This window comes from Cryphonectria parasitica, assembly GCF_011745365.1.
Source record: "Cryphonectria parasitica EP155 unplaced genomic scaffold M406scaffold_4, whole genome shotgun sequence".
In the NCBI taxonomy this organism is placed as follows: Eukaryota; Fungi; Ascomycota; class Sordariomycetes; order Diaporthales; family Cryphonectriaceae; genus Cryphonectria; species Cryphonectria parasitica.
Window position 1 is genome coordinate 1,921,349 of NW_024468912.1, and position 17,563 is coordinate 1,938,911.

General features: G+C 54.8%; 3 protein-coding genes across 3 annotated transcripts; 2 read left to right on the forward strand and 1 right to left on the reverse strand.

Moving 5' to 3' along the window:
• Window positions 1-3,723: 3,723 nt before the first annotated feature.
• M406DRAFT_356057 (uncharacterized protein) lies at window positions 3,724-4,422 on the forward strand. The gene has a single exon (XM_040923345.1). It carries the CDS (start codon window positions 4,086-4,088, stop codon window positions 4,404-4,406), a length of 321 nt encoding a protein of 106 aa, XP_040776758.1. The 5' UTR covers window positions 3,724-4,085; the 3' UTR covers window positions 4,407-4,422.
• Window positions 4,423-6,040: 1,618 nt separating this feature from the next.
• On the reverse strand, window positions 6,041-6,917 carry M406DRAFT_329660 (uncharacterized protein; the record flags this gene model as incomplete). The annotated part of the gene is made up of 5 exons (XM_040920452.1): window positions 6,041-6,175; window positions 6,217-6,225; window positions 6,356-6,562; window positions 6,639-6,755; window positions 6,909-6,917. 5 exons carry the CDS (start codon window positions 6,915-6,917, stop codon window positions 6,041-6,043), a joined length of 477 nt encoding a protein of 158 aa, XP_040776759.1.
• Window positions 6,918-13,059: 6,142 nt separating this feature from the next.
• On the forward strand, window positions 13,060-15,750 carry M406DRAFT_276471 (uncharacterized protein; the record flags this gene model as incomplete). The annotated part of the gene is made up of 2 exons (XM_040918282.1): window positions 13,060-13,419; window positions 13,465-15,750. 2 exons carry the CDS (start codon window positions 13,060-13,062, stop codon window positions 15,742-15,744), a joined length of 2,640 nt encoding a protein of 879 aa, XP_040776760.1. The 3' UTR covers window positions 15,745-15,750.
• Between the last annotated feature and the right edge of the window lie 1,813 nt (window positions 15,751-17,563).

Below are 17,563 nucleotides of genomic sequence, written 5' to 3' on the forward strand. Positions count from 1 at the left end.
AAGAGGGCCGTTTTCATCCTGCCTGCAGTCCACAGGGTGCGGAGAGAGGGTGGGTGCGTCCCGGTCTTTTGAGCATCCCATCCTCTCCCCTTCTTTTTTTTTTCTTTCTTTTTTTTTTTTTTTCTTCTTTTGGTATTGTAACTCTGGGGTACCGGATATGAGAACCACAAAAAGCTGAGGCTCAGATGCCCGTCATCCACGGCAGCGGCAGCCGAGGACCCCCCAAAAAGGGATGAGCCACCGGATGAAACGAGTCTTGTCTGTTCGAGGACATATTATGGCTTTCGTCTTGGCATGGAAAGCCAAACCACGGCCCGGCATCACACTTAAATTTGTACACAGACTTTGTCTCCCTGCCCTCCCCCCGCCCAGGGACATCTTTCTCCTTTGCCGTTTTCCGACCCCTCCTCCTTTCCCCCCTCCCTGCTTGAACAAACAGCAAGCCGAGCAGCAGATAGAGTTGCTCTGTTCTCTTGCTCTCATGCAGGGCGTACAGATGACATGGTCGAACGTGTGATGGCCCTTCGTGCCGGTCTATGTCCTCCTCCTTCCCCTCCTTGACCCCCCCCCCCCTCTTCTTTCGATAGTGTTCGTTACAAAATAGAGGCTTGTGCTGCAAGTGGAGTACGAGGCTGAGGAGGGGGCAATGGCAGCTGCCATCATCACCACCATCAGTCCGAAGTGGGCGATGACAGCGGGTTGACGCTAGGCGACTGCCATCCGAAGGCTCGCCGTCGTGCTAGACATGGTAAAGCCTAGGCTTTCAGACGACTGGGAAGAGGCGTCACTGTCTCCCTTCCAGCTCGTTCGTTACCCTTTGTGGTGGCTAGCGGAGGGGAATAAAAGGGCTGAGTGCATCAGTGATTGGCAGTCTGAGGATCCTATGGCAGGAGATGCAATGGCCAGCACGGGTCAAAGGTTTCTAGGGATTCACACTGTATGATTCTTTACGTGGTATATTCTGGGGAAACGAGAGGCACGCGCCTCTTGGACTCGGTGCCAAGAACTGTTACATTCGACCCGTTGACATCGCCTCCTCCCCCTTTCCCTCTTTCTTCCTCCAACAACACGTTCCCCAAGAAGATGCTTCCTAGCCAAGGCCGATCTTTATCATGCCTTTGGAGATCCCCTGTGGGTTGTTTGTTTGCCAAGCGGCGCACAAACATCAGGCCAAACCTTCGTGCCGTCAGAGAGAGAAGAGAAGGGGGGCCACAACGGGATGGCAGCCTTTCTAAGGTTCTCGGGAAGGCATGGAACCGTGAAACGAAAGTTGTCTCCTAGCGGGCATGACGCTGTGTTTCTGCAGGGAGGGCGTGAATGCACACACACACACACACACACACACACACACACATACACATACACAGACATTCGAAGATCGACATAGCCAAGGTGCAGTCATGCGCATCACATGGCACGGATAGAATGCCATTGTGATTTGCACTCCTGGCCCATATGCACTCCCTTCAAAATGCGGTCTTTACAAAGTTATGTGCGACATAGCACGTCACAGATAGAAGAAAAAGAAGAAGAAAGACCAAGCCTGACAGTCTCGTCCTGATTCGATCTGCTTCAATCTTGTCTGATCTTAATTTTTTCTTTCTTCTTCAGATGGCAGAGCTGAGGCAACGGGAGGCAGCAGGGGAAGGAAAAGGTGCCCTTGAGCTCGGCCGAAAAGTCCGAACTTCGAACCTCGGACACAACACTTGAGAGATAACGGTTGCTCGATTAGCTGGGATGGAATATGCCCCGGTATTGCTCACCGAGTTATCTCTCATGGGATCGAGGAGAACCTGCGAAAAGCACCTCAGCAGCGAAAGGGGTCCATATTCATCGTCTCCTTCCAACAGGGGAGGGGTCCATCCAGAGAGTGAAAAAAAAAACAAGGCCTGATAAGTCGCCGCCCCCATATCGTCATATCACAATCCCGATCCAACAGGATTCCTCGTGGCGTTTCAGGGAAAAAGGCCGATATGAATCAAGCGGGGGCTGTGATGCTGATTCTTTTACTGGCGGCTTATACGGTTGCCTAGCCCGAGGGCAAAGCCCTCGAGAATTTCTTCTTAGTCGCGGTGGATGTCCGTGAGGAGGAGACAAAGTGAGAGAGAAATTCAGACGAGAGTGATAGACAATGTTCAGTGAGACTCTACTATAGCACAGAATGATATGGATTCGAGGGCGGATTCAACCACAAGATGGTAGACGCAAGTTGCCATCTTGAATCCTCCTCCTCAATCTAAACACACTAAGACCAAAGGTAATTTTGTTTCTTATTTTTCTCAATATTGGCATGACACGATAGCAGCTTCCATCACGCTAAGCAATGATGCGCACGTGTGCAGCTGCATATATATCCCTACGAAGGAAGACAGCAGGTTTCCCATGCTATCATGTCTGTGAATAACCTCGAGCCCCGCTAGGAAGAACTAACGGACTAGACTCCACAATGCCACGCAGATGAGACGACGGGAACAGGCACAAACTCTAGTGGACAGTATAGTAGCATGTCACAGTACTCCCCAAGTGCGGTCTGGACGTGCGCAACTTTGGGAGGGCGACATGGTCAACCCCTGTGACGGTGCCAATTTGTGAAGATTCCAGCAACTGCCCAGGTGATCAGATCAACTTTGCAAAACAAGTAACAAGACGGTCACGGTTAAACGTCGGGTCTCGCCGTTCCTCCTCCAGCCTTCTCCATTCTTCAGAGAAGGTAGACAGAGAGGGAGAGAGGAAGAAGAGAGGAGGGCCCCCGGGGGGGGGGGGTGATCGTCAACCACCTTCAACCTTTTTCTGCTGGTTGGTTGACAACTTGGTTCCAGCAGGCGCTACGTTGATAATGTGGGAGCCACAGCTGAGCCATCCAGGAGGAGCTCGCTTCGCCAGCATCAAGCATGATTTTTGCGTCAAGCCGAGGCACAAACCTGAAAGAAGAAGAAAGAAAAGATGTACAGTGTGCGCCAGCGCAGAGCCCTAATCTCGTGTTTTTCATTTCTTTTTTTACTTTTCCCAAATGCACAGCTCAGCAGGTCGCCTTCCGCAGCGATTTCGTGATCGGAAGGCTCCCGGAATGGGTGACCAGCCGGGCGACCTCGCCAGCGTGAATTAAAGAGAGTAGTAAAATGCGGAGATCTGCCCTCAACATTACCATCATCAGCAAATTGAGTTTACAGGGACCATAGGACCTGCACAGATTATCTCCCTGCAACGGCTGTCCACGACTCGTGTGTTTGCCGAGAGGGTGGATATGCTGGGTCCACCACACTCAACAGACCATGGCACGATGGGTAGTCGTACGTATGGCTTGGACGGCCGGGGCCATGGCCGTGGGCCTGAGCCGCCGCTGATCGCCAAAGGATGTACTATGGTTGCAGTTAACTCTTCTCTATTCTCACACTCTCTTCTGCAAGCTGCAACAGATCGGCGGTAGCAACTGTAGCTATAACAATAGACCAATACCCTGGCTATTCGGATCGGCACAGCAGAGCTTTCGGGCGGGTGGCTCTGTACCTCTTTCTCTCCCAATCACTCTCTCCCCTCTCCGTCTCTCCCCCCGCCCCCAAAGCCTCCCCCCCCTCTTTTCTGGTTGGCAGTACGGCTCCGGAGAGGAAGCACCCCATTGCTGCTTGAGAGGATGTCCACCAGGACGGGGTGAAAGAAGGGCTGCCTGATTGGGATCTTCGGTGACGGCAGCGGCAGCGTACCCTAAGAAGGCTGCCACGGGACTATTTTAGGACTGACACGCATTGCTCTACCGAACCCTCCCAGCGGTGCCACGGTGCCACACCACCTCCTTAGCGGGTCAGGCTCACTCGGCAATCGGCTGGCCCCTCAGGTGCCCTAGCTTCCGGGCTGTAATCCTCCTTCGGGTATGTGTCCCGCGATCACGGTTCATGCGTTTCGAGTTGCGCCGGCTAAGCGAGGGGCCCAGCGTTGCAGCGCTTGCAGTGGGCTGGTGCACACCCCCTCCTCTCTCTCTCGTGCCCTCCTCTCCCTCTCCTTGGGTCCCCCAGGTCCTTCACAATACACACCCCCCCTCCCCCTTCTTCCCCTCCTTCCTCTAGCTGCCCAACAACGACGCGCACCACATGAGGAACGATGATCATGGCGCCAGACCACCACCACCCACCGTCGGCGCCGTTTCGCTTCCCGGGGACGGAGAGAGAAGACTGTCATGGACCTATAATATCGGCACTTATGACTCTATACGTCAGGTCGTGCAGGCTCTGTGTATTGTCAAGTATCTCTTGTACGAGGAGGAAATACGGGCGTCGGCCCCCCCCTTCGAGATTGTACGTCGTCAGCTGCTGGCGCAAGCGAGAGCCAGAACCCCAGGTCGTGAAGGATACTGGATACTGTGGTTACGTCTGAGCACTAGTCAACATGCGGCATTTCTTCCTGCGCGATGATGAAGGTGTGATGACCATCGGTGAGGGCCTTGAGAGATGAGAGAGAGGGTAGCGGGCCCAAAGCTCTGGCTCTCTTCAAAGTCTAGACTGCTCCGTGCCTGGGTTTCAACGCGGCACGCGGCAAGCTAGATCGGCATTTCCAGGGTCTTGGAAATCTATGTCAGCCTGGGATCATTACCGCACCGCGCCTGAATTCGCGCCATAAGCGCCATATCGGCCCTTTGTGCTTCTCATAGCGTGCCCTGTCTTGCTGTCCGCCAAGGACCGAGGAAATTAAACCGCGGGATATCGTCGATCAGCCAGACTACTCGAGGGTAGAACACGAGTAATGAAGCCAGACAGAGGAGGAGCAGAAACAAAAGACAGAATGTCTTTACCCCCACAAGCCGTGGTCCGCAGGTCGAGAGACAATCACAGCTCCTCCTGGCGAGAATCAGCTAGGATGTATGTCCCAACACGTCGCTTAACCAGAGGATCGCTGCCCCAGCTGCCCGACAGGCCAGTGTGATTTGCTGTCAAGGACGAGGACGTAGCCGTCTTTCCCCCCCCCCCCTTTCCCTCTTTCTTCTTCTGCCCCTTTCTTTTTCTTTTGGTTCTGTGACATTACGGCGGGCCTACATTAGCAATCTGGCAATGTCTTCCGCATGAAAATATTATGCTTGCCCACGTCCCCCCAGCTGCTGGATCTAGGGGACAAATACGGACTCGAATCCGAAGGAGGACGAGAAGGGGTGGGGGAGAAGGAGAAGAAGGAGGGCAGAGGGAGCGCCTTCGTCTGGCCAGCCCGTAGAAATGCGTCGAGGTCCGTGATCTTGGAACACTGGTGATGGTCCGGTGAACAACGGGAATTCAAAAGGTGGTTCCACGAGGCGGAGCTACAGCGGAGTGAGGTGCCATTCTCGGGTGGGAATATGGTTTGCGGAAGAAGCCTTTCCTTGTCCCTCCCCAGCTGCAGCACCACTAGACCACACACACCCACCCACCCCCCCATGGCCCTTTTCCGAGTATTAGCACCCTCCCATATAGATTTTGGCATCCACTAGGGGGGAGGGGGCACATCCTGTCAAATATTACCTCCTCCACTAGCGAGTGCACATAGTAGAGTTATTACCAATGCAGCAACATGATCCTATGGTGCAGGCAACCATGCATGCATACACGATGCATGTCAGGTTTAAAAAGGATCTGCATATCTGTTGTGCACCGAAAATGATTCCATGTCGGTACCGTTTCGAGATGATCGTTGTGCGTGTGTGTGTCTGCGTGTATGTATGTGAAGCAGCCGGGCCTCCTGAGGGGTGGGTGGTCAACAATAAGTTCTTGCCGCGCCATGTGAGCTATAACTCAAGTCAACCTATCGGCCAGGCCTATGGCGAGCTGGTTTCCCGTTTTCGTACCCGAAAAAAAGGAGGGTCTCACAGACACAAGCGCCTGGAACGAGATTCGCATTCGGATTCCGCTGTCATTAGATCAGGGAAAAAGGTCGGCGATGCTGTCAGAGACAAGCCACCGAGGCCATCTCAAGGGGGGGGGGGGGGGCTCTTACCAGGCAGACCAGACCAGGCCAAGCCAGGCTAGCCATGGCGCAAAACACAGCGCTCCGGCGGAACCACCCATAATAGGGTCCGGGGCACTTACAAGGCTGGGGCAGTTTGACGTTGACGTTCGGCATCCGGCCAACCGGCCTGGGTCTGCTGGCCAGGATCCAGCCACATGGGACGCTGGACAATCTTTTTTGTCTGAAGCGTGGGAAGCCACCGAGACAAGGGCTGGGCTGGTGGGTTAATTTGTTAGCTACTATACTACACACCGGAGTGCTCTAGTACAGTTAGCCAGAGTAGCACTTATGTACCTCAAAATGGTCAACAGGACGGTGCTGCGTGATGTCAAACCATGCCTTGGACTCCGCCAGCGCGCGCACACACACACACACACACACACGCACACACACACACGTGCGGAATAATGTTCGGCGCCCAGCATCCGTCGGAGCAAGCCGAGATGAATCGTATCTTGTCGATGGCAATCTCCCCTACTCTCCAGAGTCGTACTAGGAACAATGAAGTCCATGATGATCTTGACCACATTGAGCTCTCCTTATTTTGGTGGTAGGGGGGAAGCAAAGGTGGTGCAATCAGGCGAGCTGGTGTCTGGATCTGGTCAAAGTACACACAGAGTAGCCATCCAATGAAGCCCCGCTGGTTGTCTGGTTGGGGGTCATTTTGCTGCTACCTCCCTCATCCCATCAGCTGCTGCCGCTGAAGGGGCTGCAAGAATGGCGCGGAACCAAGAGCCGGCTCCAGACAGCAGGGACTGGAAATATGGGGCCCCCTCCTGGGTTACCCGCACCTGTAGACGGATCCCAATCAGAGTTCTGGACCTCGGTCTTTTCGTTAAATGTGGAACAGATGAAGAGTAAATCCTACGCGCGATCGACTTCCCTTCCAGGCGAAGTGCGAGATGTTGCTCACGGGGGAATCATGGGCCAACCCGACAACATACCAACGTCATCTTGAACGGACTCGAGTCGCAGTGTAAGGAACAAAGTACCTAGGTTGTTATGAAAGATTTCAGATCAGTATTCAGTTACTGAGATTAGCACTGGTACAAGCTTGTTCACCTCACCACAGCCACGGCCAGACAGGTCAGGCCAGGCCAGGCCAGAGGGGCAGAGCCGCGTTGTTACATCTTGCCATGTGCAGCGCATGTCGTTGAGCACGTTGCTGAGACCACAAGAAATGGGTACACCTGCGACCCATGGGCATATGCAGGCAAGCCAACTGGGAGCATCCGAACTCCCGAGAACCTGGGCAGTGAGCCTACCCTTTCCCACCCCCCCTGTCCTCTGCAGGGCACTGATCACCAGTACTGGTCCAGGAGTTCAATGATGGTGGGGATCGCAGCCAGGGGGGGAGGGGGGTTGGCGAGGGCCACCCTGATGCTGATATGCCACTTCGCCCGTTCGTCCAGCTATGTGCGACGGGGTGTTTGCAGAGGGACCAGACGAATGAGGGGTCAATCATCAGGACCTCTTTTCCTTCTTGATACCTGGGGACGAGATAGGTAGCAGCTGGCTGTCTGCATCTTTGCTGTGATATTTTAGGTCTCAGAGTATGGCCACGTGTCTGTACTGTTCCTGACGGAAGAAAAGAAGAGAGACCAAACACCATCATGGGCTCCAAAACGAGGCAAGGGAGCGATGTCTCAAAACGGTTCCTGCTTGGCGGCGGCAGGAGGACGGTGTGGATGTGGGTGCGGAGGTGGGGGAGAAGAGGAAGGAGTGGTGGGTGCTGGACTAGTTTTAGTGGAGAGAGAGAGTTAGGTCAGGGCTAAGCAGTTAGCACTGTTGAGTTGGCCCTGCCCTGTACACACAGATACACATATACACTGAATCGACAGCAGGTGCGATCCAGGTCAGCATGCAACTCATTGAGAAACATACAGTGTTGGCAAGTACTATGGTACTGGCTGAGCTCCCGTGTGGGGTCATTGCTGACCCGCGATCTACCTCAAGCCTCAACGTTTTCGCTGGGAAACCACAACAGCAAAGCCAACCACCACCACCACCATCACATCATGATCACCACCAGTTCAAACTCAGTCTAATGGATCGTTCTAACCTCATCTGTCACTAATCACCGTTCACTGTTCACTATTCATTGTTTTCATGATTCACAATTCAATCTTTGGCCGGCCCATCGATCTCAGGGGTGGCAACAGCCCTGTATCCATGGCTGTTCCTGCTGCTGATCATTGAACCTTGAGCTCCCGTCTCCTCTAATCTTTACACATTCAGTAAAAGGAGTGAGAGAACACTCCAGGCTATGTGCGGCTTAGAGTTGATCTCGGCCATCTGCGGAGTCATACTCCCACTTACAGAGATACGCATACATAGTATAAAGCAAACCGGTGTGGTCTGGTTTCGCCTGCAGTCAACAGCTTCCAGAGCTTCCAGAACGTGGTCACCAGGGAACCAAGGATTGTAATGTCTCCGGTAGGACGACCTGTCGCATTGCCACGGCTGATGAAACATGGCCCTGGTTGGATACAACAGGAGGGTCACTTTCCGTTCTCCAGCCGCGTCGCACACGGGTCCTGACATGCAGTCATCTGGAGAGCACTTGGCATGTCGTGCCAACAAGGGGCCTGCCACATGGAGACACACACAAGGAATGATTGAACCAATGCTATGACGTTGTGCCAGATAGCTATGATGGGGGTATGGTTCTTTGTCATCTGATCATCCTCAAGTCTCCCCAATTCTGTTGTTGTCAAGTCAATTTGGTTGACGGGTTTCTTGACAAACAGCTTCAGATATCACCAAAAGGGAAGATGGGGTTTGGTCTCCTTCAACAGACACTCACTCCTAGTTTGGACCCACTCCATCCACGTCCAACCACAGCAAACGGTTCCGAGGGGCTCTCTCCGTGTGAGAAGTGATACACCTAGACGAGATCGCGACGGTTCTCCTGCAAGCAGACATGCACGTGGCCTCCACCTTGCAGCATGCAGAGAGAGCGGAGCATTCTCAGAATGGAACATGACATCTCTTGTCATATCTGCCGTCAAGACCCTCTGCTACGGCACCTTTCCGCGACTTGACCGCCCCTGCTTCGCTCCGAGTTCCTTGGTTTGCTGTCCGCCGCTCTAACCTAAACTGGAATCTGCTAGGACTTGTGTGTGTGTGTGTGTGTGTGTGTGTGTGTGTGTGTGTGTGCGCGCTGGATGACCAGAAGGCATTAGGAGGGGCGGAAGAAGGATGGGAGGAGAAAGAAAGAAAGGAAAGAAAAAAAGGCGAAGAAAAAGAAGCAGCACGGATGTGCCACAACCCGTCCTTTGTGTGTCCCGTATACAAATTACGGTAGCCATGCCCTTGGTGCGCCACGACACGTTGGTCCTGGGCTGGCTGCGCGGCCTGTGGGCCTTGGGCTGAAGCTAACGATAGTTGCACGTTCCCTGGTGACGGCCAGCTCGCTCCCGCCCTTAACTGGTGCAGACGTGCTACCATGGTATATGTAATGTGTCAAGCCGACGAGGCGTCAAACGTCTCCAATGCTGGCACAGGGTGGTACATGATGACCATGAGCAGCCTGAAAAGGAGCGCCAGGCGCGGGCTTCTCAGCCGAGGACTGCTTGCGAGTCGGAAATGTGAGACCAGAAGACCCGGCTCAGAACTAATTTTGCATGAGCTGATAGTGCAGAGCACACAAAAGACAGACTCCGTTCAGGGAGGGGCTTCGCGTGTCTATCACTACCCAGTCTAACACAGTAACGGCTGGCAATTGGTCCACACATGGCTTGTGCACGTTTTCTTCCCGTCGAGCCGGGCAGGCAGTCTGTTTCATACGAAGCGAAGGGCGATCCGGACCGATTCCACAGTCCACATGGCCAAAGACATGCCTGTCCAGACCAGGAGAAAGAAATATTCCCCGGCGCGGCAGCACACTCCAATCAGCAAATCTCCCGAACCTCGGGTCCGCCAATCGCTAGCAACCCGATCATGGTGCGGCAGCTACATAACAAGCTTACTGGCTTCAAGCACTCTGGCGCTGTAGGAGATAGATCAGGTCGCCACCAAGATTGTTACCAACAAAAACGAACGGCGACAAGAATGCCACCACAAAAAAGATATGAGAGCGATGGGACGCATGAGAGGGGAAGGGGGGGGGAGGCGGGGATTAATAAGTTGCTTTGCAAAACCCCCCCCCCCTTCCAAATGACAAGCTGTCGAAAGCAGAGAGACATGCCGCCCCGGACGGCTGGGTTTCTTGAGTTACACACGGCACATGATTTCATTCGGTGTGGGTCACATAGACCACACTGGCTCTCCAGTTGCAGCAACGTTCATCATGCGGTCAGGTCACACTTTCTTTATCCAGCGCACAGGGTCCAGCCGTCCCCTCATAAGCACAAGCAGAAGAAGGAAGGAATATATTGAAGATCAAGATTCAAACCAGTTCTGGACAAATTTAGGCATGATGGCATGAAGCTTTTGGGCACCCAGGTACAGTACATCCTCAAACCCCACCCACAGAGAGACCAGGAATAAGAGCCAATATGCTGTCAAGTAAGGATGGCCCCAGTCGCATGAAGATGATCTCGGTACCCCTCGCCATCGGTCGGAAGCTTGACATATTTAGAAGCATGGCACCACGCAACCAGAGATGAGCAACAACAAAAGAAGAAGAAAAAAAGAAAGAAAAAAAAAGGAGGTGGGAGAGGCAGGACGAAGGCACGCCAAAAAAACGAGAGCGTGAAAGAGAGAAAGAGAGAGACTGTGTGTGTGTCTGAATTCTGGGTCCAGGAGACTGGCTGATCTACCATAGTCTGGTATTTCTTGGTACAGCCCTAGCAGCATCCGACTGGTCAACCTCATTGGTGATCCACTGCACGTCTCCTCAGTGCGCTGGGACAAAAGCAAGCCTTCAGAATTTAGTGCTGGGCTATGGTACATCTTCATCTGACCGACATTGGCTCAACATCACTCTGCTACCACAGCAACAGCCCTCTCTGCCATTTCTGGAGCTGGTCAGGACGGGCCTGGCCGTTTGACACGACTCACAGTCGGGCCGCCGGGTGCGTTTCTGGCCTAGATCCGGGGCACGTCCAGAGCTTCTTGAGGGAGATCTCACTTCCACACCCCCCTATGGTACGTACTATGGTACTCGCTAATCCAGACTCCGTACTAAGATCCGGAGACTAGACCGGCTCTTCGACGCACAGCCGGCTGTCCAGGGCCAAGGGCTTTACAAGGAAAGGCTCACCTCTTTTTTTGATGCCAACTCAGAAGAAAAGGCACGCCGCTAGCCCCCGGTTTTTGAGGGTGGTTCGGCTTGGGGGCTCCATGACTAGCGATTCGCCATCCAGGGAAGAAAAGAGACGCCCGCCCACATTCCCACGCCCCCCCCCCCCCCTTCCCGAACCTCGAAACACGCCAGTGGTGCCTATCGAGACGAATATCAGTCAGTACCAGGCACAGGAAGAGAGAGAGAGAGAGCGCCTGTGCCAGTACCGATTCTTGATGCCCTTCTTCCAAACCACCCCCCCCCCCGCTCCCCTGTCCCACCATGTCAGGGAGGTCCATCCAGGCCCTGTTAAGACTCCTCTCTTTCAGATAATTGTCCCGAATCCATCGTGGACACACGCGGAGAGCCCCGGTCGGCCCACAAGATCCCAACCCAGCAAATGGAACCCCCTGGTGGCATTGGAGTGGATTGGGAGGCTAGGTAAAAAGGATGTACCTGTACGTACCTGAGAATCTCTGCCCTCTTCAACCACTCTCCACCTATCTTTTGCACTGCCTAGGCAAGATGAGCCTCCTTGGCCTCGTGGAAAGATCCGTCGACTCCTCCTGAGAGCTTTCACTCTTGTGTGTGTGTGTCTGTGGACCTTAGCCTGATTTGAGAGGAGGGGGAAAGTGTGGGCTGGCCTGGAATGGCCATTTATTATACTGCAGTAGTCACCCGTCTTCCCACCACTCGGTTTCCCAGGACTAGATCCTTTATTTCTTTTTCCCCCTTCGGCCACCTGCACAAGCTTTTGATTCCTCTTACTTGCATGCGCCTCCCGGCCTCCAGCAGGCAGGCAAGGCTCCTTCTTCCACCCGGGGCCCCGTCCAGTCCTGTCCCTAGCCTTCGCACAGTTTCCGCCTCTCGACCGGTCCCGTTGTGGAACTTGATCTGTATCTTTTCGTGCGGAAGGCTCCTGTCCCTGGCATTGCCTTCTTGTCCTCGTGGGTTGAAGGCCTCCTCTGTGGCTGTGTCTCTCCCTCCTGTTTTTCATTGTCTTTTTATTTTGGTGAGGAGGAACAGATAGTCAGCAATTTGTTGGTCAGGGGGGTTCTTTTTTTTCTTCTTTTTTTTTTCTTCTTGCCCCTTCAAAAGGTCTTTTTGCGCCCATTGGGATATCCTGCGCACGAGCAGCCGCTACAACAGCACGTCCCCTCCACGAGCCTCACACACTACATACTGGGTCCCTAAAAGATCCCTTAGTGTGGTTCTCGAGCACTTCGCGGGACTGTGCGAGCCGGGCGAAAGCAGCCCAGCAAACGACTTTTGTGGATCAGAAAAAAGTACCGGCCGTTGCACAAGGAGCTGCAGAGCCACTACCTGGTCTGGTGGCGAGGAAGACATCGACTGGATCTCCCGGGGCGAAATTTAGAAAGGAGGGGGTTTCCAGGAAGAGTTGAGACATCTTTGCGTTGCCAGCTCTAATCAAACAGCCAGGTACGCCTAGCTACCATCAGCTTGGGTACGAGCCAGCCAGAACGAGACCTCGGTCTGGGTTGGAGGGAAGCCGTAAAGGGGGGAGGCAAAGGGGTACTGCGGCCACACGTCGGACTTGTTGCGCAGCCGTCCTCCTCGTCCTCCTCCTCCTCATAATTCGCGAGTCTGCCCATCGATCAGCTAGCTGGATGACGGGGGGAAACTAGCCGCCAAAGGGGATCACGAGAAGGAGTGCTCTGAGCTGCATGTTCCCTTGATAGAAGACAAACCCCCCCCCCCCCGGCGCCGCGAACCTCGCCTGCTTCAGAGAGCTTGTGTGGAGTTGCCCTCGGAAAAAGAAGCAGAAGAAAAGAGGAGGAAGAAGAAAAGGGCCCAAGAAGGGGACCAGCAGCAGAGCGTCTGGGCAACAAATGCCCACACGACACAACATGGCTACTGCGTCACACAATCCCTATCCTCGATCCCCAAACCCTTCCACAAGGTCATACGATTCCTCGTCTGTCTCGTCCGCCACCTCCCCAGCACCACCGCCGCAGTACTTGGGGGGCCTGATGAGCACAAGTGCGAGGTCAAACCCGCCACCCGCACCACATCCCATTGGTATCCCTTCGCTCTCCTCACTCCACCAGTCCACGGCCTTTCAGCCGTACACGCCAGTCACCGCCAGTACTATCATGGGACGGGAGTCGCTGCCATCCAACGACTCGGTGGCCAGCACGCCAGGGACCGCAAACGCCCAGCTCCCTCCTCCTCCAGACTCTGCCGGCGGCGGTTCCAGTACCAACAATGTGCAGCAGCAGCAGCAGCAGCAGCAGCAGCAACAGCAGCAGCAGCAGAAGCGAGCCTACCGTCAGAGGAGGAAGGATCCGAGCTGTGATGCGTGCCGCGAGCGCAAGGTCAAGTGCGACGCGACCGAGACGATGAGCTGCTCCGAGTGCTCCAGCCGCAATGTCAAGTGCCAGTTCACCAAGGAGACGAACCGCCGCATGTCGTCCATCAAGCAGGTGCAGGACCTCGAGAAGCAGAACGAGCGCATCAGGAGGGAGAACAGCACGCTGCGGCGCCTGATCTCGGAGAAGGACGGCTCGGTGGAGGACGTGGACGGCATGGAGCAGCTTCCTCTCCAGCTTCCCAGCGTAGGTGCAGAGCCCAAGAGGAGACAGCGGCCAGCGCCGGCCCATGACCTCCCCAGGGCGCGCTCGAACCTGTTGGGCTTCTCCAAGGGCGTCTGGAAACCGCCAGCTCCATACCGACAACCTGTCATGTCCTCGCTGTTTGACGTTCACAGGCCCGAGCTGCCCCCCATACAGACAACAAAACGGCTCATCGACTCGTACTTTGCCTCTACGCACAGCATGTTCCCTATCCTCCACTGGAGGACATTCGAGCAGGGTATCGAAGAGATGTACAGGCCCGGCAACCTACCAAACGTACCGCTGTCGTTCCTGTCCACCTTCTTTGCCGTGCTGGCGCTGGGCAGCCTGTTCACGCCCGACGCGCCGGCCGAGCGGTCCTATCGCGCGGCGGAGCTCCTCGACATGTCGCGAAAGGTGGTCGACCCCTGGAGCAACCATTTTGTGCTCGATGACGCACGGACGCCACTGCTCCAGTCGATGGTCCTGAACGAGATGAACCTGAAATCCGCGGCGTGGAACTTCCTGGGCAACGCTGTGCGGGTGGCGCAGGACATAGGGCTCTACTCCGAGTCAGGGCCCTGGCCCATCATCGAGGGCGAGATGAGGCGCAGGACCTGGTGGACGATTTACGTCCTCGACCGGACCCTGGCCGTGGAAGTGGGGCGGCCGATGCTCATCGACGACGCAGACTGCGACGTGGCGCTGCCCGCGGGCGTGGACGATGCCTACATCCACGAGGGCGGCATGACTGTGCCGCCAGGCGCAGAGCCTCTCACAAACTCGCTCCTGGCGCTCATCAACGTCGTGCGGTCGTACGGCGCGCTGGGGAAAGCCCTCACCTCTCCGCTGATCGCCACGACCCGCCTCTCGACCTTTGACCAGCACTTTGCCTCGTGCCTGCGGACCTTCCCGCCAGCCTGTGACCCGGCCTCGCAGGTCGCACTGAGCCCGCACCTGCTCAACCCCCTGGTCTATCTCCTCAACGTACGCATGCTCCTCCACAGGCACAACCTGACGCCCAGCTGTCCGCCCGACGTGCGCATGGCCGCCATCGAGCAGTGCACCCATACCGCGCTCGAGACCGCCTCCCTCCTGGCGCGCACCACGCCCCAGCTTCCCGACGGCGCAACAGCCCTGCTCGCCAGCCACGTGTTCCGCTCTGCCCTCTTCCTCCTGCTCGTGGGCCATCACGACGCAGCAGCCGTGTGTGTCCGCGCCCTCGCCGCCATCGGGCCCAGAAGAGATGTGACGGTGTCGTGTGGACGATTCCTGTCCTTCTTCGCGACGGTCCTGGCAGGCAAGAAGGCCGAGTACGGCTCTTACTTTGCGCAGGCCCCGCCTGGCCCTCCTGCGAACGCCATGCTCGGCCGCCCGAGCCCCCTGCAGGATGCTCTGCTCCGTGACGAGGAGCTCCTCGTCTACGTCAGCGCCGACCTGCAGGCAGCCACCGAGACAGGCTGGGTCTGGGCGGGCGGCGAGCACGAGGCCCAGGCTGCGCAGACCTCTGCCCCGATCCAGCTACGACCATCCAACAACCACAATCCGGCCTCAGGACCGCCCAGGTCCGGCACGCTGTTCAGCGTAGAGGCGCAGACAGGCCTGATGGAGGATGAGAGCCGCGACTGGGGCGGCTGGGAGCAGGTGGACAGTCTGATCCGCGGTCTGGCGTCGGGCTCAACAACACCGACGGGTGCGCCTACGAGTGCTGGGTCCTGGGGCCATGCCCCGCCGCCGCCGCCGCCGCCGCCGCCGTCGTCGCTGCTGCAGCCATCCAACGCATCACTGCCGCCTCCTGGGCCGCCAACGATGGTAAAGATGGAGTCGGGTCTTGGGAGCCAACACCTTCCGCCGCCCCTACCTCCTGGTGCCAGTAGGCCGGGCAACTCGGGTGGCGGTGGTGGCAGCAGCACTGGGAACAGTCCCACGAGTACAGTCAAGAATAGTTCAGAACGGATCAGCATACGAAACATAATCTGAGGAGGCAGGAGAGAGCAAGCACTTGATAGAGAGAGTGTGTGTGTGAAAACCGGCCTATACAACCCTCCCCAAATTCAAGGCCCAAGACCTTTCTTCGGCTTTTTATCTTCCTCCAATCCTCCTTTCTCATCACATCCATCCCTCTTTAATGACAAAAATGCGGCTACTGGACGATTTACTATTTCTATGACCCAAAAAGTTATATATTTACAGTGCATGGCATATCGTGTGTCCGACTACAGAAGCGAAATGATATATCTGCTTTCTTTGGATCATCTATCTTGCGAGCGATTCCCCTTCTCAATTATCTCTCTAACCTCATCCATTTTCACGAGCGCGAAACCATGTGTCGTCTTGCCTTTATTTTCTTTTTTTCCTTCTCCTTACGACCGCGCAAATCTGGGAATTGGAGAGAAAGAGAGAGAAGGGGGGGGGGGGGAAGGGTGACAATGTGGTGGGCAAACATCATTGACACCGAAAGGAGAAGGAATTTGGACCTGACCAAGTACCTTCCAAGTCACACGCACTAGAAAGGAGGAGGGAGAACAGACAGCTGGGACTAGTCATGGCAGATGGTGTCACCTGCAATCTCCGCCACATGTCTCCAACCTGACGAATCTTTCCCAACCCTCTTTGCAGGATACAGCCCAGCCCTCGCCAGACACATATTATCGCCCACCCCGTTTTGGATCCTGCAACAGACAAACACCGCGCTCTCTCACACTGTGCTTGTGAGACGGCTGTTGAAGTGCCGGTTATCTCGGGCTCGGGAGAAGGACAGGGAAGGGAAAGAAGAGGAAGGTGAAGAATGTTCTAGCGGCCGGGTCTCTGCTGCACGCAGGGGCGCGAGACACGAAGAAGAAGGGAGGAGAAGGAGAAAAAATTAAAGAAAAAAGAAAAAGAAAAATTATTATGGATCCACCGTCTAATGTGGTGGAAGCCGAGGTGGGAACTAAAGTGAGCCAGACGATGCCCCCTCCCCCTCCCCTCCCCTTCACCAATTGTTTTTTTTTTTTTTTTTTTTTTTTTTTTTGGAGGGAGAGGGGGGGGCTTTTGCCTTGCGCCGGGTGGGGAGAGGCCTTTTTGTACATGTGGTTGTTTAACATGGACTCCCTCGTCCCACCATCTGCCGGCCTGGCGAGAGTCTGGAAATAGTGCATAATTGGATATTTTACATGGAACATGGGGCAATTCCGCATATATCCACCCAAACTGTACCTGAAAGTGAACACGAGGGAGAAGGGGGCTTGCTTGATGGGGCGCACAAACCGCACGCCAAGTAATCTATAATCAACCTCTCTCTCTTATATCAGGCTCTACGTGTAATGTACATGAACAAACAATTACAAATGCAAGGACTACTTACTACTGGAGTTGGAATATGATACAGGAGACTCGGGAGAAGGTGAGATTCTGGAGGAGAAAGACACGCTTTGGTCTTTTTCTGATTCAGAGGTAAATTGATTACCATACATAGTACACTTTTGGGAATCTAGGGTAAGAGGAGGAAAAGAAGAAAAAAAGAAATACAGCACAGTACCTTGACAAATTAATATGCAAATGTAGGAGAGACCTCAAGTTCCTGTGCCGGAAATATATTACTTTGTATCACCGCTATGGTAAGCAGTGATAACTCAATCATGTACCCGTCTTCCCTTTCCCCCCCCCCCCCTCCTCAAACAAAAAAAGTCAACTTCATAGTATGGATCTAGGCATGAAGCATACAAGTACAAAATACAGCAAGCTAAAGACCTTCTTTTTTCACTTTCTTTTTTTTTTTTTTTTTTTTGACTTCATCGCCTTTTTATAAATCCCAACT